Genomic DNA, 22181 nt, shown 5'->3' on the forward strand with positions numbered 1-22181 from the left:
CACAGCTGGACACCCAAATTCCCCACAGTCTCACCAACCCTCCCTGCAGACCCCTCAGCCCCTTTTGTCCCTCCCTGGGGTCCACCAAACCCATTCCCTGCCCAGGTCTTCCTCAGGCATTCTGAGCCAGGAACTGGGGGTGAGGGAGCATGGCACAAAAGTGAAGAAAATAAGGAAAAGAGAGAAATAAAGAGAGGAAAAAGTCAAGGGCAGGGAAGGGCAACAGAAGGAGAGCAATGCAGGACCCCCATGTGATGCCTGCCCAGGAAATGAGCACTCGAGCATTGAGCCCTGGGTCACCCCAAAATCTGAGGCACCCTGTGAAGGAGCTGTGACTCCCTGGCACACTCAGCCACTGCCCATCCCTGGCACCCCCATTCCCCTGGGAAGCCAACAATGGAATCCTCATTCCTTATGTACCATCTCTCTGGGACCCCCATCCCTGAGATCCCATGGTCACAAATCCCTCGAGGGCACGTTGTTCTGGGACCATCATCCCTGAGTCTGATCCACCCAATACTCGGGAGCCCCATTCCCATGGGACCCCATCCCTGGCACCCCAGTGCCCTGGACACCCATCCTTGGTGTCCACCCAAACCAAAACCCCTGCATCACCTCAGCCTCCAAATTCTGGCAAAATCCTGTCCCCAACATGTCCCACAATCATCCCCATGTCCCACAAGGTCCCCACCCTTCCCCCATCCTGTCCACACCCTGCCCCCACCAAGGGCCACCTACACATAAGGACAAGACGCCACCTCGCTTCCTGTCCCTTCATTGGAAGAGCTGCCAGCCAGGGGACAGGTGGCCACAGCAGCGAGTGACAGCCAGTGCCCATGGCCAGGGACACCGGGATGGCCGGGAAGGTGGCGCTGCTCCTGTGGGGTGAGTGCCCCAGGCACGGGCCTGACACCCTGGGGATGGGCCCTGGTGAGGCAGAGAGTGGTGGGGAGGGGGCACAGGGGGGCTGTGGGGTCCCCTGAGGTCCCCAAGGCCAGCGGAGCCAGGGCATGGGCATGGACCCCAGTGTGACCAGAGCCGTGGGGTGGCCGTGGGGACAGGAACAGGGGGACAGGAACAGGGGAACTGGGATGTGGGGATGGGAACAGGGGGACACAGATGTGGGGACAAGGATGTGGCAAAAGGAACCTTGGGGCTGGGGCAGCTGTGGGGACAGGGACAGGGAGGCAGGGATTCAGGGACAGGGACAAGGGCCATGTCCTATGCAGATGGGGCATGGGAACAGGTGCCATGGGAATGGGATGGCGGGCACAGGGCCATGAGGATGTGGCTGTGGGGACAGGTGCTGTAGGGCTGGTGGATGTGACCTGTGCATGCATGGGGTATCCACAGTGTCCCCATGTCCTGCCTCAGACCAGGGTGACCGAGCTGTTCTTGTCCTCAAAACCTCTATGCTACAACACTGTCCCTGTATAAACAGTTTGGGGACAGACCACACCAGGCCCCCCAGGTGCTGCTGTCTCCACTCGGCCACCCCCACCCAGCCCTGTCCCTTCTCCCTTCCAGCCCAGACCCTCGGCCTCGCTGGTGAGTCCTCAGGGGATGCCATGTCCCCACCCCGCTGTCTTCAGCCCCGTGGTGGCCCTGGCAGGCTGGTGTCCCCTGTCACCCGCAGGTGCCCAGAGCACCCAGCTCCTGGTGGAGCCCCCCCTGGACGCCGGCGGTGCTGTGGGACCGGGTGACACTGACCTGCCAGGGCTCGGGGACCGCCGGTGCCACCACCTGGTACAAGGGTGGGCTGCGCTGGTGGCAGGAGGGACATGACAGCTTCAGTGTCACCGAGAACGGCACCTACCAGTGTGAGAGACCCGGCAGTGGGATCAGCTCCCCCGTTGTGGTGTCAAATGGTGAGGGGGGCTCTGAAATGCTCAGGATGGTTCCCTGATAGGTCTGAGTGAGGTCCATTCCGTGGGTGGCCTCACACCCCTCTTGGGGCCAGAGCCTGTCCCCTGCACACAGAAACATCCCAGTGCATCCCAGCGCACCCCAATGTGGTGGGACCCCCGTGGGGACAGCTGTGCCACAGGGCTGCTCCTGGTGTACCTGGGGCCCTCCTGCGCAGTGGACACTGAACACAGATGTCCACGGTGCCATGGGCACCCACTTTGGACCTGTCTTGGGCTCCTCAGTGTGACGGGACCTCCTGTCCCACAGAGCCGCTGGTGCTGCAGGTGCTGCAGGTGCAGCACGGGCACTGCTGGAGGGGGACACGGTGACACTGCGCTGCCGGGGCAGGCAGGACAGCCCTGTCACCAAGGTGCGATTTTACAAGGACGAGTGGGATCTGGGGGAGTCCCTCGGGGGCACCGAGCTGTCCCTCTTCCCCCTGGAGCTGCACAACAGCGGCGGATACCGCTGCGGGGGCTTGGTGGCCTCAGGAATGCCACTGTCAGCACCGGTGACAGTAACAGTGCACGGTGAGTACCCCCACGGCTGGAGCCCCCAATATCCTGACACCCCCAAAGCCCCTTCTCAGTGGACTCAGAGTCACAGTCCCCCGCTCCATCTCCTTCCCAGAGCTCAAGCCTGTCTTGGTGCTGGAGGGTCCCCCCGAGCTCACCGAGGGGTCCCCCTCAATCTCAGCTGCCTCAGCACCCCCAGCCCCCTGCGGCCCCCAGCCCCTCTCCTGTACCGCTTCTACCGGGACGGGCAGTCGGTGGGGGGGCCCGCAGGGGTCCCCGCAGCTCCTGGTGCCCGCCGTGGGGGTCTCCCACTCGGGGAATTACAGCTGCGAGGTGCGCTCCGAGGGGGGGGCCGTGCGGAAGAGCAGGGCCCGGCTCGGCGTCACGGTGCGCAGTGAGTGCGGGATGGGCACGGGGAGCCCCCGCAGCCCTCCCAGGTCTCCCAACCCTGCTCAACCTTCTGCGTGCTGCCCTGCTTTTCCAGCTCTCTCCCTGGGACCTCCCATCGCCTTGCCTGGTGCCTGCATCCGTCCCAGGTCTTCTTCTCTGAGTGCCCCTCTCCATCTCTGAGGTCCCCCATTGTCCACAGGGGTCACCATCTCCATCTGGGTGCGCAAAATCTTCCCTGTGGATCCCTTCAACCCTCTCCATGTGTCCCCTTGCTGTCCACCCTCACCTCACCCTCATCCCATCCTCACCACCCACCCCTCATCCATCACATGCCCTCATCCCACATCACACGATGACTGTCAGCACCATGGGGTCACTGTCCTGGGTGAAGGAGACCCTCTGTCTCCAGGTGTCACCGTGCAGACTCCCTCATCCCCCCACAGGAGGTGCCAGCCCCTCCCCTCTGCCTCAGCCCTGTCTGTGTCCCCACAGTGCCCGTGGCCAATGCCACCATCACCCCCGGTCCCCCAGCACTCCAGGTGTGCCCAGGTGACCCCGTGACCCTGCGCTGCTCGGTGCAGGTGGGCTCAGCCCCTGTCACCTTCACCTGGCTGCATGATGGGCACGAGGTGGCCCGGGGTCCCCTCCTGGAGCTTGGGGCCATCGATGTGGGACATTCGGGCACCTACCAGTGCGTGGCCACCAACCAGCTGGGACAGGACGGGCACCGCGTGTTCTGGGCACTCAGCCCAGAGCTGGCCCTGGAGGTGACACCACAGGGAACCAGTGGACACCACTGGAGCACAGGTGGGATCACATGGGGTCACCGGGGTGTTCAGGACCCCCGGGGTTCAGGGTGAACCCGCTGTGTCCCCCTCTGTCCCCTGCAGTGGCTGTGAATGTTGGCAGGACCCTCCTGTACCTGCTCCTGCTCCTGGCTGTCATCGGGGGCTGTCGCTGGTGGCACCACCAGGGTGGGTGACAATGTGGGGGGACATGGGGGTCCTGGAGTGAGGGGAAGACCCCAGAGTGGGAGCTGAGATCGGGCAGCACCCAGGGCCCCTGGGCTGAGGGAAACTGAGCCCACATTGACCTCCGCTGGAGGTCCAGGGATTTGTGGGGGTGTTGGTTGGGCTCCATGGGAATCCCTGGGTGCGCTTTGAGGAACATTGAGGTGGCACTTGAAGCTCCTGCAGCATTTGAGGAATTCATGGAGGGCTGTGCAAGCATGTTGAATGGATCTTTTTGGGATCATGGGGGAGTTTGAGGGATGCCCCTTCCTGCAGGGTTTGGAGTTCAGAGGTTCAGGGACTCTGGGAGCATTGGGGGCACTGTGGTGGTGCAGAAGTTCTGGGGGGTTCAGTGGTGCTTGGAGTGTCTGGGGGAAATCAGGGATGCAGTCAGGATTTGGGGGGGTGGAGGGTGGGGTGGGTTCTGTGGGTGGTTGGAAATTCCAAGGTATCAGGAAGTTTCAGGGCTCCCATGGTCCCCACAGTCACCCCCTCCCCTTTTCCTTGCAGCTTTCAGGAAGCCCCAGGACAGGTGAGTGGGGGCTTCCATCTGGGACTCCCCTTTTCCCAGACCCCACCCAGACCCCCCCTTATCCCCACAGGAATCCCCCGGAGGAGGGGGAAGTGTTGGACCCCCACATCGTGGGCACTGAGACGGCAAGGTGTGAGTATGGGTTTGGGGACAGAGACATGTCACCCATGGGTGTCACCGTCACCCAGGTCCCCAAGCCCTGTGTCTTGGCTGGGGCCCCCCCGTTACATTCCCCAGGTGACCCCTGCGGAGCTGCTGGGACCCCACGGGTGACAGAGGGACCCCAATGACATCTGCAACGGCGTGCTGTGACACTGGGGACACTGGGGGCACTGGAGGTCCTTGCCCCAGGGCACCCCCCTGTGTACCTACCCCCTCTGGCTCCGTGGGTGCCCACTGTAGCAATGCGTTTGAACAGCTTAGGCCACAGTGTCCTCCAGCCAAACCATTTTTAGGTATTCTTATCATTCACTCTGGAATTTGTCAAGGCTCCTGTAACATAAATTGTGATAAATTGGGAAAGAAGAAGCTGAAAAACAGAATACCAAGACTGCAAAAACTGAGATAAAGAAGGGCCTGGAAGCACTGGACTGTAAGCAATCATATTTCCTGAGAGGTGCGAGCAGAGCGCGTGGACAAGACAGAGGCACCAATCAAGTACTGTGTGGTCCCGGAGCTGCCGCCGCCGTCTGCTGCCCGACTGCTGAGCCACCTCTCTTTACCAGAGCCCACAGGCGGCTGTGTCTTCAAATCTTTTCTAGCAGAAACAAAATAAAACAGAACAGAACAAAACAAAAAGTAGTGGAAAGGGTGATTTTTAAATTGTTTTACTGGAGGAATTCAAAACTATCTGTGTGCACTGTGGCACAGTTATAATGGTATTGGCTTTTACTATAATAATTAGAAATTTATGTACCAAACAATATTTACAGGCAGATAATGTTTCTGCCCCCTTAATTCGGGGGTCCCTCTCTTCACGAATGTTTTCAATTAAACACCAGTAGAACAACAGTTAATATTTAAGCCAAGGTCGAAAATCCTTTTTGCCATAAAACATGTGCCAACATTTTGATTGTGTATACCTCTTTCGTAATTTAAGAATGATTAAAGCCATACTTTGGAAAATCCTAATAAGAGCTATACTTAATAATTGCAATTACCATGATCTACGCTCAAATCCAAGTTGTGTTGAATCACAACATACTTCTCACATCCTTTTTAATCCCTCCAGTAAAATCATCCTGTTCACAGATCATTCGACCATTTTAGTGCCTTTTTCTATTAACAGCATTAGAGTAAATTACATCTAGAACTTGTACAACATGTTGGTTTCTATTCCTGTTAAGGGCCGATATTGTAATGCCCACTTACGTTCTGTTAAGACTAAGGCTAAGTTCTATTAAGTTAATTCTGTTCAATTTAATTTCTGTTAAGTTGCAGTATCACTAAGTTTAGACAACTTTCTGTTCCAGTTTTATTTTGATCACGTTATGTTTGGTATTAATACTGATTAACTGAGTTCTCTTAAGTTTGCTTTTTGTCCTACTGAAGTGATAATTAAGAATAAATGGGATCTTTTCATTTTGCTAAACAAGACTCTGTGTCTTGATTCACTTCTATCTCAAAGGTAAGGTCTGCTAAAACATTATTGATTTCATAGTGTAAATTTACCCATTTTGTAATAGGCATAATTCATAAGATATTAATGTTGGATTTATAGCTGGCATTTTCATATATTTTAACATCTCTTGGTGTAATTCTCTATGAGACACGTGTCATTTTCAGGATCTTTTCTTTTTCTTCTTTAGTTGCATATGCATTTCCTTTATCCAGGCTACCTCTCTGTTGTCTCATGATTGTCAGTATTTTCAGAATTCCGAGAAACAATATCTGAGCTTCGTTGAAAACCTCCTCTAAACAGATGATCTTGTGGTCCTTGTGAGAGAGGATGAAGCACAGAGAGCCTTTCAGCCAGGACTGTGACTTATAGTGGTGTTTATCAGTCACCCACTGGGGATGCTGTGGGTGAGGGCATCCAGAGCCAGAGGGTCCCAGCCACCCAGAACCGTGACCTGCAGTGGTGGGGCTGTGACCTGGGGTGGGATGGGGATGCCGTGGCTGAGGTCACCCCCAGCCCGAGGGTCCCGCTCACCCAGGATGGTGACATTCAGGGGGATACACTCGGCCATGCTGTCCCCACTGGTAGTGGCTGCTGCCATTGTCCCCAGCGTGCCTCAGCTCAAGGCCACAGCCAGTGCCCAGTGGTGTCCCTGAGCCCTCCCTGGTGCCAGGAGAAGGACAGGGGACATTTGGCCCATGCACAGCTCAGCACCAGGCGGTCCCTCAGTGCCACCTGTGCCCCAGGGCTCTGAACTGACAGGGACACCCCTGAGAGCAGGAACCCTGTTGGGACATGGGTGGATGGGGGATCTGGGAAGGGTGAGAGATATGGGGAGTGGCAGGAGGGGAATACGGTGGGGTGGGAGGGGACCCCGTTGAGGGAGGAGTGGACCCAGAGTGGGGTGGAGTTGAGACAGGCAGAGGTGAGGGACAGGGATGAGATAGGACAGAGGGGACCCAGGGATGGATGTGGGGTGGCTCAGAGAGCAATGAGGGGAGCTCAGGGAGGGGTGGAAGCAAGCCAAGTAGGGAAGGGACAGCAGAGGATGGAGCTGGGAACGCAGAAGGGGTATGGGATGCCAGGCAGGAATGGGGGGCCTGGAGAGGAACAAGGACAAAGATGGAGGGAACCAAGATGGACATGGGAAGGTCTGGGTGACCCAGGGATGGACGGAAGGAGGGAGGAGGGACCCAGGCACTGGTGAAGGAAAGCTGGGAAGGTGCTGGGGTTTCGCATCCCCATTCCCACATTCACCATGTACTGTCACTGTCACTGTCACCAGTGCTGACTTCTCCCAGCACGGTGATGGCCCAGAGCTCACCCAGCCCCCCGCAGCGATAGCAGCCACTGTGGTGCAGCTGCAGGGGGGGACAAGGACAGCTCGGTCCCACAGAGGGGCCCCCCAGATCCTTGTCCCTGTGGTAAAACCGTACTCCAGTGACCGTGCCATCCTGCCAGCCCTGGCAGCGCAGTGTCACCGTGTCCCCCTCCCGCAGCGCCCGTGCCGGCAGCTGCAGCACAAGGCGCTCTGTGGAACAGGAAGGACCTGTCACATCTGGGGAGTCTGTGGGATCCCAAAGGCTTTGGGAGCACCAGGGTCCTCCATTGCAACAGGGCATCTCAGTGCACTGGCATGCTGTCCTGGTTTAGAACAAATTAGGAGAAGAATCTCCAAGAGGAGCTCCCTAACAAACAAACTCCCCAAACTCCTCCCCCTCCCCCCACCGGGTTCAGGAAGGATTTCCTCAGGGGAAAAGTGGAAAAAAACTTGTTTATTTAGCAAACACACAGGGAAAAAAGCACTCCCCAACACACAGAAGAAAAAAAGCAGCCAAGAGTGACGCAGGAAAAACTTCACCCGTCCGAGTAGATGATCAGGCTCGGAATGTCTCCAGCGCTGGGAAGGGCAGAAACGCAAATTTCTTGTCACGAACAGACGTCCGGGGATTTTCTTGATGTCCAGTGGTATTCCTAGCTAATAAGGAAAAATAAAGCGAAGCAAAAAAGGGAAGGGGGAAAAGCGAGCAAGCAGCAAAAGCAAACTACCGAGCCAAAAGCCGAGCAGCAGCAGCAGCAGCAGCAGAGCAGAGCGAAGGAGGGGGGCTTGCCAGCAGGCAGGCGGCAGCCACTAGAGCCCGGGGGGGAGGGACGCTGCCTGGCTAGACAAAACAAACCCTCCAGGCATGAGCAACACACACGATTTGGGGATACAGAGCACTGCAACGTCACCCCAGGACAGATGCTCTGGAATGTCCCCGTGTGCAGGGGACAGGCTCTGGTCACATGAGCGGTGTGACCCGGGAATGGAGCCCACCCAGAACTCTCGGGGACCCCAAGGGTGCCAGGGCAAACATCCCCGCTCACCATTTAACACCCTCACAGAGGGGCTGAGCCCAGTGCCAGGTCTGCCACACGTGTATGTTCCACTCTCGGTGACAGTGAAGCGCTCGGGTCCCTTCTTCCACCAGAGCCACCCACCCTTGTACCAGGAGGTGGCACCGGCGGTCCCCGAGCCCTGGCAGGTCAGTGTCACCGGTCCCACAGCACCACCGGCGTCCAGGGAGGCTCCACCAGGAGCTGGGTGCTCTGGGCACCTGCGGGTGACAGGGGACACCAGCCTGCCAGGGCCACCACGGGGCTGGGGACAGCAGGTTGGGGACATGGCATCCCCCGAGGACTCACCAGCGAGGCCGAGGGTCTGGGCTGGAAGGGAGAAGGGACAGGGCTGGGTGGGGGTGGCAGCAGCACAGGGACACAGAGTGTGGTGTCTGTCCTCAAACTGTCCTTGTGTGGCACAGATCCCTCAGGGACAGGGAAACCAAAGTCACCCCATGCTCCAGCAGGACATGGGGGCACGCTGGGCACCCCAGAATTGGAGATGCCATGGCCACCCCATGCTGGCACAGGTCACCTCTAACTGCTCCATGATGACTCCCCAAATCCCTGTCCCACTATTATTGTCCCCACGCTCCTGTCCCCTCTCTCCTGTCCCTATGGCCACTCCACAACCCCAGTCAACTCATACACGGGCTCTGCTGGCCTTGGGGACCTCAGGGGACCCCACAGCCCCCCTGTGCCCCCTCCCCACCACTCTCTGCCTCACCAGGGCCCATCCCCAGGGTGTCAGGCCCGTTCCCAGGGCACTCACCCCACAGGAGCAGCGCCACCTTCCCGGCCATCCCGGTGTCCCCGGCCATGGGCACTGGCTGTCACTCGCTGCTGGGGCCACCTGTCCCCTGGCTGGCAGCTCTTTGGATGAAGGGACAGGAAGCAAGGTCAGGTCTCATCTCATTGTGTAGGTGGCCCTTGGTGGGGGCAGGGTGGCCACAGGCAGGGGACAGGCTGTGGGCAGGGTGGGGACAGGCTGGGGACAAGGCTGGGTGGCACAAGTGGGACATGGAGTTCCCATGAGTGGAAGTCTCAGAGGGTGTAGGGAGCCAGGGATTGGTATCCAGAGGAATGGGTGTCCTGAGGAGTGGGATTCACCAGAGTTGGGACGACTCAGGGATGGGAGTCCCAGGGCCACGGGGGCTGCAGGGATTTGGAGTCATGGATGGGGGTCCCAGAGAAGAGGGTGCCAGGGGAATTAGGGGTCCTGGGAGAATCAAGGTTCTCAGGAAAGGGGGATTGTAAGGGCTGGAATCTGAGGGAAAGGGTTCCTTGCTAATGGGGGTCCTGGCCAATGGAGACCCTGGGGAATGGTAGTCCTGGGATGGGGGTCCCAGGGAAGGGGGGGTCTCTTTATTGGATTCCCAGTGGAATGGGGGTGCCAGGGATGGACAGCGTCTGGGTGGGCCCATGGGTCACAGCTCCTTCCCTGGGTGCTTCAGTTGTTGTGGAGACCCAGGGCTCAGTGCTGTCCCCCACGGTGTCCATGTTTTGGGGGGGTCACCCAAACCCCAAAGGCAGATTCCAAGGGGCTCTTGGTCTGTGCCTCCCCCATGGCCTCCCCACACCCAGAGGCTTTTTCCTCCCTTCATTTCAATTTCCTTCTTTTAATTCCTCAATTTCACAACCCTGCAGTCTGTGCCTTGGTGATCCTGGGGGACACCTGAGCAGGCAATGGGTTGGGGGAACCCCAGGGTAGGAGATAAGGGGGTAGAGGGGGTGCAGGGACAGTTGGGGAGGCTGTGGGGGACAGAGCTGTTGGCCTGTGGCCCTCCCCCACACACTTTCATGTTCTCTCTCCTGCAGCAGAAGGAAGAGGTCCTGTCCTGGGGGATGGTGGCTCTGGGGATTCTGGACTTCTCCATCCCTGCTCCTCCCCCACAAGATGTGAGCTGGCAAGAGCAGCTTGGGAATGGAGCCCCAGGCAGGAAGGAGCTCCCAAACTCCTGCTCCTTGAAGCCAGTGGCCATCCAAGTGTGGGGCCCAGCCATGGCCCAGCCCCAGTGCACAGGGATGGGCATTGGCCAGCCCTGCTCTGGCCAGCCCCGGGTGGCAGCCAGGACCTGAGGCTCCCCCCGCCCCCTTGCCTTTGATTCTCGCAGCTTTTGAGCTGCTGCAAAGGTGAGAATTCTTTCTGCGGCCAAAAAAGGCCTGGCTGTGGTTTGCTCAGCCCTGCAAGAAGCACAAAAGCCAGTATGAGCCCAAGCAGTGGCTCTGCGTGGGCCTTTGATGTTTTTCAGAGCAAGTCTGGCTGGAAATCCCCCCTGCAGGGACAGCTGTGAGGGAACCAGTCTGGAAATGCAGCAATAGATCTTTTGGTGCCTGTCCCCAAGGGACTGAGAGAGCCCCAGAAATGCTGCAAATCCCTCAAGGATCTGCTTAACAACGTGACAAGGACCCTTCTCCCTGAACAAAACCTGCAACTCTCTGGAACCTCCTAGAAAGAATGTTTGGGTTCTGGATGTGGACACCAGCAGAGAGGGAAAAGTGTGGAAATATTGATCAGGGACTCCACACGTGTCTCTGGGGCACAAGGGTGTCCCAGCAGGAGAAGGGAGTGCCCAGGCAGGGGAATTCAGGGCAGGGTGCAGTGGATTTACCAAGGAATCAGAGCCTGAAGGACACATGGGCATTTCCACAGATTGCTGTGGCACCAAATGTACCTGGGATTTCCCATCATCAGGGCAAGGTCATCACAGGTGTCCCCTAAATTCTGGGCACCCCAGAGGTGCCAGGGCCCAATGGGGGCAGTGAGAATGATCAGCAACCCCAGGACAGAGGTGCTAAGGATTTGCCACCTCTGGGACAGGAATCCCCAAGGACGTGGCACTTCAATTTCCCTGGACACCCATTGTCATGGACATCCATCCTAGGTCCCTCACATGCCCTGAGGCCCCACAACTGGGAATTCCAATCCCCAACCATGTCTGCAGACCATCCCATATGGTCCCTGACATGTCCCATATCTCTTTCCTGTCTCCACCTTTCCCCACCCTGCCCCCACCAAGAGCCACCTACACATAAGGACAAGACCTGCCCTCGCTTCCTGTCCCTTCATCTGAAGAGCCGCCAGCCAGGGGACAGGTGGCCACAGCAGTGAGTGACAGCCAGTGCCCATGGCCGGGAAGGTGGCGCTGCTCCTGTGGGGTGAGTGCCCTGGGCACGGGCCTGACACCCTGGGGATGGGCCCTGGTGAGGCAGAGAGTGGTGGGGAGGGGGCACAGGGGGGCTGTGGGGTCCCCTGAGGTCCCCAAGGCCAGCGGAGCCAGGGCATGGGCATGGACCCCAGTGTGACCAGAGTCGTGGGGTGGCCATGGGGACAGGTATAGGGGGACAGGAACAGGGGGAAATGGGATGTGGGGATAGGGAACAGGAGGGGATTGAGGTGTGGGGACTGGCATGTGGCAAAAGGAACCTTGGGGCTGGGGCAGCTATGGGGACAGGGAGGGAGACAGGGATGAAGGGACAGGGACAAGGGCCACGTGTCCTATGCAGATGGGTCATGGGGACAGGTGCCATGGGAATGGGATCATGGGCACAGGGCCATGGGGATGTGGTCGTGGGGACAGGTGCTGTAGGACTGGAGGAGGTGACCTGTGCACACATGGGGTGTCCACAGTGTCCCCTTGTCCTGCCTCAGCCCAGGGTGACCGAGGTGTCCCTGTCCTCAAACCTCCCTGCTACACCAGTGTTCCCATGGGGACAGTTTGGGAACAGGCACCACACCAGGTCTCCCTGGTGCTTCTGTCCCTGCAGGGCCACCCCCACCCAGCCCTGTCCCTTCTCCCTTCCAGCCCAGACCCTCGGCCTCGCTGGTGAGTCCTCGGGGGATGCCATGTCCACGCCCTGCTGTCCCCAGCCCCGTGGTGGCCCTGGCAGGCTGGTGTCCCCTGTCACCCGCAGGTGCCCAGAGCACCCAGCTCCTGGTGGAGCCCCCCTGGACGCCGGTGGTGCTGTGGGACCGGGTGACACTGACCTGCCAGGGGTTGGGGACCACCGGTGCCACCACCTGGTACAAGGACAGGCGGCGCTGGTGGCAGGAGCAACGACACAGCTTCACTGTCACTGAGAGTGGCACCTACACATGTGGCGGACCTGGCACAGGGCGCAGCTCCCCCGTGACAGTCTCAGATGGTGAGGGGTGTTTGGTTGTTCCTACCCTGACACCCGCCATGACCCCGAGGGCTCAGGGTTGCCTCAGCTCCATGGGTCACCCCCTGGTGTGACCAGAGCCTGTCCCCTGCTCTGGGGACATCCCGGAGCATCCCAGTGCAGGGGGACCCCCATGATGGAATTGGCGACCTCTGGTGTGGCCCAGTGGCGGGGGTCCTGGTGACACCGGTGTGACAAATCCCCCCTATCCCTCAGACTGGCTGGTGCTGCAGGTTCCGGCGCGGGCGCTGCTGGAGGGGGACACGGTGACACTGCGCTGCCGGGGCCGGCAGAACAATTCGGTCACCAGGTGTCCTACCGTGACAGACAAGAACTGGGGGCGCTCCACAATGGGATTGAACTGTCACTGTCCCCTCTACAGCTGCACCACAGCGGCCACTATCACTGCAGGGGCTGGGTGAAATACTGGGGGTGGTGGGAGCAGTCAGCGGCGGTGCCAGTGCCAGTGCAAGGTGATCACCTCACAGCTGCCACCCCGAAACACTCATGGCCCTTCCCCAGAGACTTGGGGTCACAAATCCCCCTCCCATATTCCCAGACCCCATGCCTGTCTTGGCGCAGGAGGGTCCCCCCGAGCTCACCGAGGGGTCCCCCCTCAATCTCAGCTGCCTCAGCACCCCCAGCCCCCTGCGGCCCCCAGCCCCCCTCCTGTACCGCTTCTACCGGGACGGGCAGTCGGTGGGGGGCCCGCAGGGGTCCCCGCAGCTCCTGGTGCCCGCCGTGGGGGTCTCCCACTCGGGGAATTACAGCTGCGAGGTGCGCTCCGAGGGGGGGGGCCGTGCGGAAGAGCAGCGCCCGGCTCGGCGTCACGGTGCGCAGTGAGTGCGGGATGGGCACGGGGAGCCCCCGCAGCCCCCACGGGACCCCACCTGGGTACATCCCTGTACCCCAGAAATCTTCCTTGGGTCCCTCCACATCTGCCCTGTGTCCTGACATTGCTCTTTCTGTCCTCTCACCCATCAGTGGTTGACCCCATCCACGACATTTTTGTATCATACCCATCCGTCCCATACCCACCTGCCCCTCCCTTGGCCTCAGCCCTGTCTGTGTCCCCACAGTGCCCGTGGCCAATGCCACCATCACCCCCGGTCCCCCGGCTCTCCAGGTGTGCCCAGGTGACCCCGTGACCCTGCGCTGCTCGGTGCAGGTGGGCTCAGCCCCTGTCACCTTCACCTGGCTGCTCGATGGGCACGAGGTGGCTCGGGGTCCCCTCCTGGAGCTTGGGGCCATCGATGTGGGACATTTGGGCACCTACCAGTGCGTGGCCACCAACCAGCTGGGACAGGACGGGCTCCGCGTGTTCCAGGCACTCAGCCCAGAGCTGGCCCTGGAGGTGACACCACAGGGAACCACTGGACACCACTGGAGCACAGGTGGGGAACTCAGGGGTCATTGGGATTGCAGGACCCCTGTGAGTGAGGGGTGACATTGATGCGTCCCTTCTGTCCCCAGCAGTGGCCACAGGCCTTGGTGGATCCCTCCTCTTCCTGGTCCTGCTCGTGGGTGGAGCTGTGGGCTTGTACCAGTGGAACAGCATGAGTGGGTGACAATGGGGGCAATGGGGTACCTGGGGAGCTGGAGGCCATTTAAATGTGGGGGTGATGGAGCAACAACCACAGCCCATGACTCGGGCCATGCTGAGTGCTCCGGACTTTCCCCAGGGTCCCAAAGTTTTTGTGGGGGTGTTGGAAGTTAAGCCTCTCTGTTAAGCTTGAGGTTCTGTGGGCACAGGGGCTGCAGAGCACTGGGGGTGTTCAGGGGTTCTGAAGGCACCAGGGATGCTCAGGGGTCCTGAGTGAAATTGAGGGTGCAGTGGGGTTTGAGGATTCCTGAGAGAGGTCAGGGCCCTGGGGACCCCACAGTTGCCCCTCCCCTCTTTCCTTTGCAGCTGCCAGGAAGCAGCAGGAAAGGTGAGTGTGATGCTCCAACCACACTCTGGCCTTTGACCCCAACCCCCAAGGCCTCCCATTCCCTCCCACACATCCCCTTTATTCCCTCAGGCCCCCCCCCAGAGGAGGGGGAGGTGCTGTACACCCACGTCGTGAGCACCAAGCAGATGGGAGGTGAGTCTGGGCTGGGATACGTCACCCATGAGTGTCCCCCCGCCCAGATGCCACAGCCAGTGTCTCTCACAGTGTCCCCCTGTGCCACCACACTCCAGGATCCCCAGGTGACCTACGCGGAGCTGCCAGCAACCTATGGGCGACCGCGGGAATGTGGGGACATCTACGGGAATGTGCTGTGATACTCAGGGCACGGCTGGGAACTGGGGGGCTCTTGGGGGCACTGAGGGGCTCTGGGGCCACTGGAGGTCCCTGCCCGAGGGCAACAGCCGTGTGATCCTCCCCTCCCCACCTCTGTTCCCAGGGTTCCCCACCCTGCCCGGGAGATGGACACGAGTGGGGCATCCCATGTGGGGCTGTCCAGAGCTCCCCGTTCCAGTGCTCCCAGTTGTCCCAGTACCTCCAGGGGCTCCGCATTCCCTCCTCCTGGGACACGGCACAAGACCTTTGTCCCACTGACTGGACACAAAACTCAGATTTTGAATTAAACTGGGAGAAATGGTTCTTGTTTGTTCAGCTCTGCCCGCTCAGCTCAGGATGCAGGAGGGTCCCTGTCAGGCTGTTGAGCAGATCCTTGTGGGATTTGTAGGATTTTTGGGGTTCTCTCAGTCCCTTAAGGAAAGGGACCAAATGATCAATTTCTGCATTTCTGGACTGGTTCCCTCACAGCTGCCCCTGCAGGGGGGGTTTCCAGCCAGCCCTGCTCTGAAAAACGTCAAAGGCCCTCACAGAGTCACTGCTTGGACTCACACTGGGTTTTGTGCTTCTTGCAGGGCTGACAAAACCACATCCAGGCCTTTTCCCCCACAGACAGAATTCTCACCTTTGCAACAGCTCAAAAACTGCGAGAAAGAAAGGCAAGGGGATGGGGGGAGCCTCAGGTCCTGGCTGCCACCTGGGGCTGGCCAAAGCCCTTTCCTGTGCAGTGGCCAAGTCGAGAAGCTCCCCAAAATCTTCTCGGCAGAAAAGAAACTTCTTGTGGGGATGGCTGGGGGAATCTGAGCCCCAAGATGAGTCCAATGCTGTCCCGGTAGCCCAAAATCTCTGGGAGAGATTGCAGAATCGTGTGTTTGTGCACAGGGATAATTAAAAGCACGACTGAACTTCAGGAATGCTGGGTCTAATTGCAGGAGCGCGTTAACGGTCTGCTCCTCCTCCCTAACCTCCACCCCTTCATCCTCTTCCTCCTCTTCCTCCTCTTCCTCCTCTTCCTCCTCTTCCTCCTCTGCCTCCTCCTTGTCCTCCCCCTGAGGCTGCTGTGTCGGGACCAGCAGCACCCCAGGAAGAGTAGCAGCTCCAAACGTGCTGTGGAGACCCTGAGGAGCCCTGGCAGTGTCAGCAAGGAGCACCTGCTTTCCTCAACACCCCCGGGGAATTCAACATTCCCAGAGCTGCTGTGCCAGGGCTGAAGGAGGAAAAGGCAGTGAAAAGCTGAGGGTTTTCAGGAATTGTGGTGGAAAGGCACGAGAGGTGCTGCTGTGGGCCTGAGACCTGCCTGGGGTTCGGCGCTGCCTTCCTTGCGTTCCCATCAGGGAGAGCGGTCGCGGGTGTTGCGCAGGGTGTGTGCCTGGGCCGGGACACTGCTACGCTGCCACCGGGCACCAGGATCCAAGCTGCTGCCTTCGTCTCTTCTGCCCGGGCGCTGCCGGTGCTGGTGCCGGGACCAATTGGTGCAAAGTGTGAGTTTGCCAAAGGAGCGATTTGGCCTCGTCCCTCCCGCCCGAGGCCGCCATGGCCCCTGAGGGGTTGGAGCTGGCACCGGGGCGCCCCCTGCTGGCCGGGAGTGCTCCCTGCAGCGCCCCCTGCTGGCCAGGAGTGCTCCCTGTAGCGCCCCCTGCTGGCCGGGAGTGCTCCCTGCAGCGCCCCCTGCTGGCCGGGAGTGCTCCCTGCAGCGCCCCCTGCTGGCCGGGAGTGCTCCCTGCAGCGCCCCCTTATGACCGTGGCCATAACTGCACCTAAGATGAACAAACAGCCCTGAGCGCGTTGGAAATTTCTATTCTTGTCTTGCTGTTTATTCTGTTGTGTTCTGTAAATTTCCTAGCATTTATCTGTTCTATCTTTTCTTACAATTTTCCCTGGAAGCCCCATAATTGTCTGTTATAACATTTTGAGGGATGGGTCCTCTTTCCATTCCAGGAAGGTTCCTGCTTTCCTTCGCAGAGGTTTCTCTTTCAAACCAAGACAGTTTCCAACTCCTGTTGGATTCCAGTGTTCCAGTGTTCCAGATGAGGCAGACTCTCCAAGAGCAGACAGGGTCAGACACTTGGCCACCTCATGCTCTGCCTTTTTATCCCTTGGGCCACCAAATGCCCTCTCCCAAGGTGGGACTCCTGATCACTCAGCCACTCAGGAACTGGGTTCGGCAGAGCATCCCACTCTCCCCAGTGTGCCATGGCTGACAGACCGACTGACACACGGGGCCCTGTGTCACTGAAATGCAAGGCCTGGCCCAGCCCTGTCACACACAGGTGTTCCAAAGTGTCTCGAGATATCCAACTTTTCCTGACACTGACACCCCACCCTGTGCCATGGCCTGAACCTGACTGCCTTGGAAAACAGGGAGGCTGAAGAACGCCCTCAGGGCCTTTGTGACATTATCATGTGGGGACCACGGCACAGGAGGGGTTTGAGACAGAGGAGAAGGAATCCAGAACACTGGTGTGTAATGACAGCCCAAAATTGGAGAATCCCATTCCTAAAGCCTGACAGAGCTAAACAAAGAAGCAACATCTCTGCCAGTTGAACCAAAAAGCTGCATTTTGGTGCCAATAAGAGGGCAATGAGTCCTGTGTTCCCCAGGCACTGGGAGGAGAGATGAGGAGCCGTGGGTGTATTGGGAGTGCTGATAGGGGCATTGCAGAGCCACTAGCAGTACAGGGGTACTGGGAGAGAGAATGGGAGCCACCTGGATCTACTGGGAGCAATGGAGAGGCACTGGGAGGAGAAATAGGGAGCCCTTGTGAGTACAAGGAGCACAATGTGGAGAGAATGGGGAAATTTCTAAGGGTTCTGTGAGTATTTGGATGTGGAATGGGGAACCACTGCTGGTAGTGGGAGGGGTGTGGGGAAGCCCTTGGGGGTTCAGGGGGCATAGGGAGCTCTGGGTGCCCTGTGCAGCCTCACATGTGACCCCCCATTGTGCCCACCTCTACGTGAATGTTTGGCACCCACAGGAGCAGTGGAAGGGAAACACGCTGCCCATGTGTGGGGTCCCCCAGTGTGCCAAGAGTCCCCCAGTGCCTGCAGTACTCCAAGTGCCCAGCCTTGCCCTGAGTGTCACAGCACATTCCCATAGATGTCCCCGTATGTCCGTTGTCGCCCATGGGTTGCTGGCAGCTCCGCGTAGGTCACCTGGGGATCCTGGAGTGTGGTGGCACGGGGGGACACTGTGAGAGACACTGGCTGTGGCATCTGGGCAGGGGGACACTCATGGGTGACGTGTCCCTCTGCGTGTGTCCCAGCCTGGACTCACCCCCCTGTCTGCTTGGTGCTCACGACGTGGGTGTACAGCACCTCCCCCTCCTCTGGGGGGGCTGAGGGCTCTGGGGGGGCCCTGAGGGAATAAAGAGGATATGTGGGAGGGAATGGGAGGTCTTGGGGGTTGGGGTCAAAGGCCAGAGTGTGCTTGGAGCATCACACTCACCTTTCCTGCTGCTTCCTGGCAGCTGCAAAGGAAAAAGGGGAGGGGTAACTGTGGGGTACTCTGGGCCCAGACCCCTCTCAGGACTCCTCAAAGTCCACTGCATCCTCAATTTTCCCCAGGACCCCTGAGCACCTCTGGTGCCCCCCAGAATCCCTGAATCATCCCAGTGCTCTAGGCTGCCTAAGCCCCCCGAAGCTCAAGCCTGGCTGGGAGGGAGACGCTCCAAATTCCTCCAGGATCACTGAAAGAACCCCCGAAATCTCTGCAAGGCTTCCAGCACCACCCCGAATCATTTAGGGCCCTGAGCAAAGGTCTTGAGTTCTCTGCATAGCCCTCGTCAGAGGCTGTGGGTGTCACCCCATCACCTCCTCATTTTGGTGGCCCCCAAGCTCACCGGGGCCTCCATTGTCCCCATTGTCACCCACCCATGTTGTTCCACCGGTGCCAACTGACAGCTCCACCCACGAGCAGGACCAGGAAGAGGAGGGACCCGCCAAGGCCTGCGGCCACTGGTGGTGACAGAAGGGACACATCAGGGTCACCTCTCACTGCAGGGGTCCTGCAATCCCAATGACCCCTGAGTTCCCCACCTGTGTTCCAGCGGTGTCCAATGGTTCCCTGTGGTGTCACCTCCAGGGCCAGCTCTGGGCTGAGTGCCTGGAACACGCGTTGCCCATCCTGTCCCAGCTGGTTGGTGGCCACGCACTGGTAGGTGCCCAAATGTCCCACATCGACGGCCTCAAGCTCCAGGAGGGGACCCTGGCCAACCTCCTGCCCATCATGCAGCCAGGTGAAGGTGACAGGGGCTGAGCCCACCTGCACCGAGCAGCGCAGGGTCACGGGGTCACCTGGGTGCACCTGGAGAGCCGGGGGACCGGGGGTGATGGTGGCATTGGCCACGGGCACTGCGGGGACACAGACAGGGCTGAGGCCAAGGACAGGGGCTGGCACCTGCTAGGGAGAAGGAGCCGGAGTGGGGGATAAGGTTGGGATGGGTGGGAAGGGGATGCCATGGGCAGAGTCACTCCTAGCCCGGGGTCCCTCTCACCCAAGATGGTGACATTCAGGGGGACACGGTCAGCCACGGTGTCACCACGCATACTAGCCCCTATTTTGGTGCCACAGGTCCAAGTGAGGGTCGGTGCCCAGTCTTGTCCCCAAGCCCCCCTGCTCGAGAAGGACAGGGGACCTGTCCTTATGGCCACCGTTCAGCTCAGCACCAGGCGGTCCCCTAGTGCCACCTGTCCCCCGGGGGTCTGTGCACACAGTGACACCCCCGAGAGCGGGACCCCTGCGGGGTGACACAGGAGGGACTGGGGACATGGGAGGAATAGGGGACACCAGGAAGCAGTGAGCGATTCGGTGAGGGGGAGGATCTAAGAGGGGTGTCGGGATCCCAGTGAGGAAGAAGACGGTGGGGAGGCTTGGAACGGGGTGGAAGTGACCTCAGGGACAGATAGGATATTCAGAGAGGGGACACCAGGAAAGGATTGAAGGGAGATTTTGAGTGCCCTGACAGGGATGGTGACCTATTGACAATGCAGGAACCTCAGATAGACACAGTTGCACTCAGGAAGGGGCTGAGGGGACCTGATGAGGGATGCAGGCACCAGGAGAGGCGATGCAGGGACCCAGGGAGAGAGCTGGGAAAGCAGGGCAGCACGCAGAGCAGGGATGGGAGACCTGGGAGAGCTGTGGGGGCTCCCCGTGCCCATCCCGCACTCACTGCGCACCGTGACGCCGAGCCGGGCGCTGCTCTTCCGCACGGCCCCCCCCTCGGAGCGCACCTCGCAGCTGTAATTCCCCGAGTGGGAGACCCCCACGGCGGGCACCAGGAGCTGCGGGGACCCCTGCGGGCTCCCCCCACCGACTGCCCGTCCCGGTAGAAGCGGTACAGGAGGGGGGCTGGGGGCCGCAGGGGGCTGGGGGTGCTGAGGCAGCTGAGATTGAGGGGGGACCCCTCGGTGAGCTCGGGGGGACCCTCCAGCACCGGCACCGTGAAGAGCTCTGGGAAAGAGTTGGGCGTGGGGACTGTGACTCTGAGTCCACTGAGAAGTGGCTTTGAGGATGTCAGGATATTCGAATTCAAGCAGTGGGGATGCTCACCATTGACTGTCACTGTCACCGGCGCGGAAAGTGACATTCCTGAGGCCACCCAGCCCCCGCAGCGGTAGTGGCCGCTTTTGTGCAGCTGCAGAGGAGACAGGGACAGCTCGGTGCCCCCGAGGGACTCCCCTAGATCCCGCTCGTCCTTGTAAAATCCCACCTTGGTGACAGAGCTGTCCTGCCGGCCCCGGCAGCGCAGTGTCACCGTGTCCCTCTCCAGCAGTGCCCGTGCTGGCGCTTGGAGCACCAGCGGCTCTGTGGGACAGGAGGTTCCAGTCACACTGAGGAGCCCGAGACAGGTCCAAAGTGGGTGCCCGTGGCACCAGGGACATCTGGGTGGAGTGTCCACTGCAAGGGAGGGTCAGCGGGACACCAGGAGCAAACAGCTCTGTGACACAGCTGTCTCCACGGGGGTCCCACCACACTGGGATGCACTGGGATGTCCCTGTGTTCAGGGGACAGGCTCTCGCCACACGAGGGCTGTGAGGCCAGCCACAGAGTGGAGCCCACCCCGACCTATCAGGGAACCACCCTGAGCGTTTCAGATCCCCCCTCACCATTTGACACCATCATGGGGGAGCTGATCCTGGTCCCGGGTCTGTGACACTTGTAGGTGCCACTCTCGGTGACAGTGAAGCTGTGTCGTCGCTCCTTCCACCAGCGCCGCCCGTCCTTGTACCAGGTGGTGGCAGCGGCGGTCCCCGAGCCCTGGCAGGTCAGTGTCACCCGGTCCCACAGCACCGCCGGCGTCCAGGGGGGCTCCACCAGGAGCTGGGTGCTCTGGGCACCTGTGGGTGACAGGGGACACCAGCCTGCCAGGGCCACCACGGGGCTGGGGACAACGGGGGGGGGGACATGGCATCCCCCGAGGACTCACCAGCGAGGCCGAGGGTCTGGGCTGGAAGGGAGAAGGGACAGGGCTGGGTGGGGTGGCCCCGTTGGGAGAGTGGCACCCAGGATCAGGGTGTGGGGCTGTCCTCAAAATGTCCCCTTGAGGACACCCTCTTGTAGGAAAGTGCACGATCCTCAATAGGTCTGCAGAGGCTCCCAGGGCAGAGCTCTGTTTCACTTGTCTGGGTGGCACAGGCACGTCTGGAATGGAGTCAACGTGGCCATCTCGTGCTGGCACAGGTCACCCCCACCAGCCCTGTGGGCACCTCCCCACGGTGCATCCCCTCTGTCCCTTTCCCCAGAGATGCCCCAGCTGCATGCAGCCAAACCCCACATCCCTGTCCCTGAATCCCTGTCCCCCATCCCTGTCTCAACATTCCTCTCCCAGTCCCAGTTCCATTGTTCCTGTCCTTAGGGCCATCCCAAAAACCTGGTCACACTGAGGGGCTACTGGCTCTGTCCCCCACTGGCTCTGCTGGTCTTGGGGACCTCAGGGGACCCCACAGCCCCTCTGTGCCCCCTCCCCACCACTCTCTACCTCCCCAGGACCCATCCCCAGGGTGTCAGGCCCGTGCCCAGGGCACTCACCCCACAGGAGCAGCGCCACCTTCCCGGCCATCCCAGTGTCCCTGGCCATGGGCACTGGCTGTCACTCGCTGCTGGGGCCACCTGTCCCCTGGCTGGCGGCTCTTCGGATGAAGGGACAGGAAGCGAGGGCAGGTCTTGTCCTCATGTGTAGGTGGCCCTTGGTGGGGGCAGGGTGTGGACAGGATGGGGGCAGGGGGGGGACCTTGTGGGACATGGGGGTGATGGAGGGACATGGTGAGGACAGGATGTTGCCAGAATTTAAAGTCTGAGGTGGAGCAGGGAGTCAAGGATGGGTGTCCAGGGCACTGGGGTGCCAGGGATGGGGTCCCTTGGGAAGGGGGGTCACAAGGGTT

At 60.0% G+C, this 22181-nt stretch overlaps 2 protein-coding genes and 1 pseudogene across 2 annotated transcripts; 1 reads left to right on the plus strand and 2 right to left on the minus strand.

The window, feature by feature from the left end:
- The window catches only part of LOC130262664 (zinc finger protein 665-like), a 214411-nt pseudogene that overhangs the window by 43899 nt on the left and 148331 nt on the right, over positions 1 to 22181 (minus strand).
- On the plus strand, positions 855 to 16391 carry LOC130262690 (Fc receptor-like protein 5). Its single transcript, XM_056510041.1, is given in 24 exon segments — positions 855 to 885; positions 1442 to 1548; positions 1645 to 1665; positions 1667 to 1868; positions 2176 to 2195; positions 2198 to 2438; positions 2539 to 2586; positions 2589 to 2680; positions 2682 to 2985; positions 3306 to 3620; positions 3704 to 3787; positions 4334 to 4355; positions 4426 to 4487; positions 11476 to 11511; positions 12159 to 12179; positions 12268 to 12498; positions 12733 to 12822; positions 12825 to 12989; positions 13596 to 13910; positions 13990 to 14076; positions 14426 to 14447; positions 14538 to 14600; positions 14673 to 14707; positions 14905 to 16391. Coding segments are annotated over 24 exon segments (2769 nt in total). The 3' UTR covers positions 15060 to 16391.
- Positions 19773 to 21899, minus strand: LOC130263215 (Fc receptor-like protein 4). The gene is given in 6 exon segments (XM_056510748.1): positions 19773 to 20099; positions 20102 to 20250; positions 20350 to 20604; positions 20907 to 21137; positions 21227 to 21247; positions 21829 to 21899. Coding segments are annotated over 6 exon segments (1032 nt in total). The 5' UTR covers positions 21878 to 21899.

The sequence above is a fragment of the Oenanthe melanoleuca genome, chromosome 25, assembly GCF_029582105.1.
Source record: "Oenanthe melanoleuca isolate GR-GAL-2019-014 chromosome 25, OMel1.0, whole genome shotgun sequence".
NCBI classification, from domain to species: Eukaryota; Metazoa; Chordata; class Aves; order Passeriformes; family Muscicapidae; genus Oenanthe; species Oenanthe melanoleuca.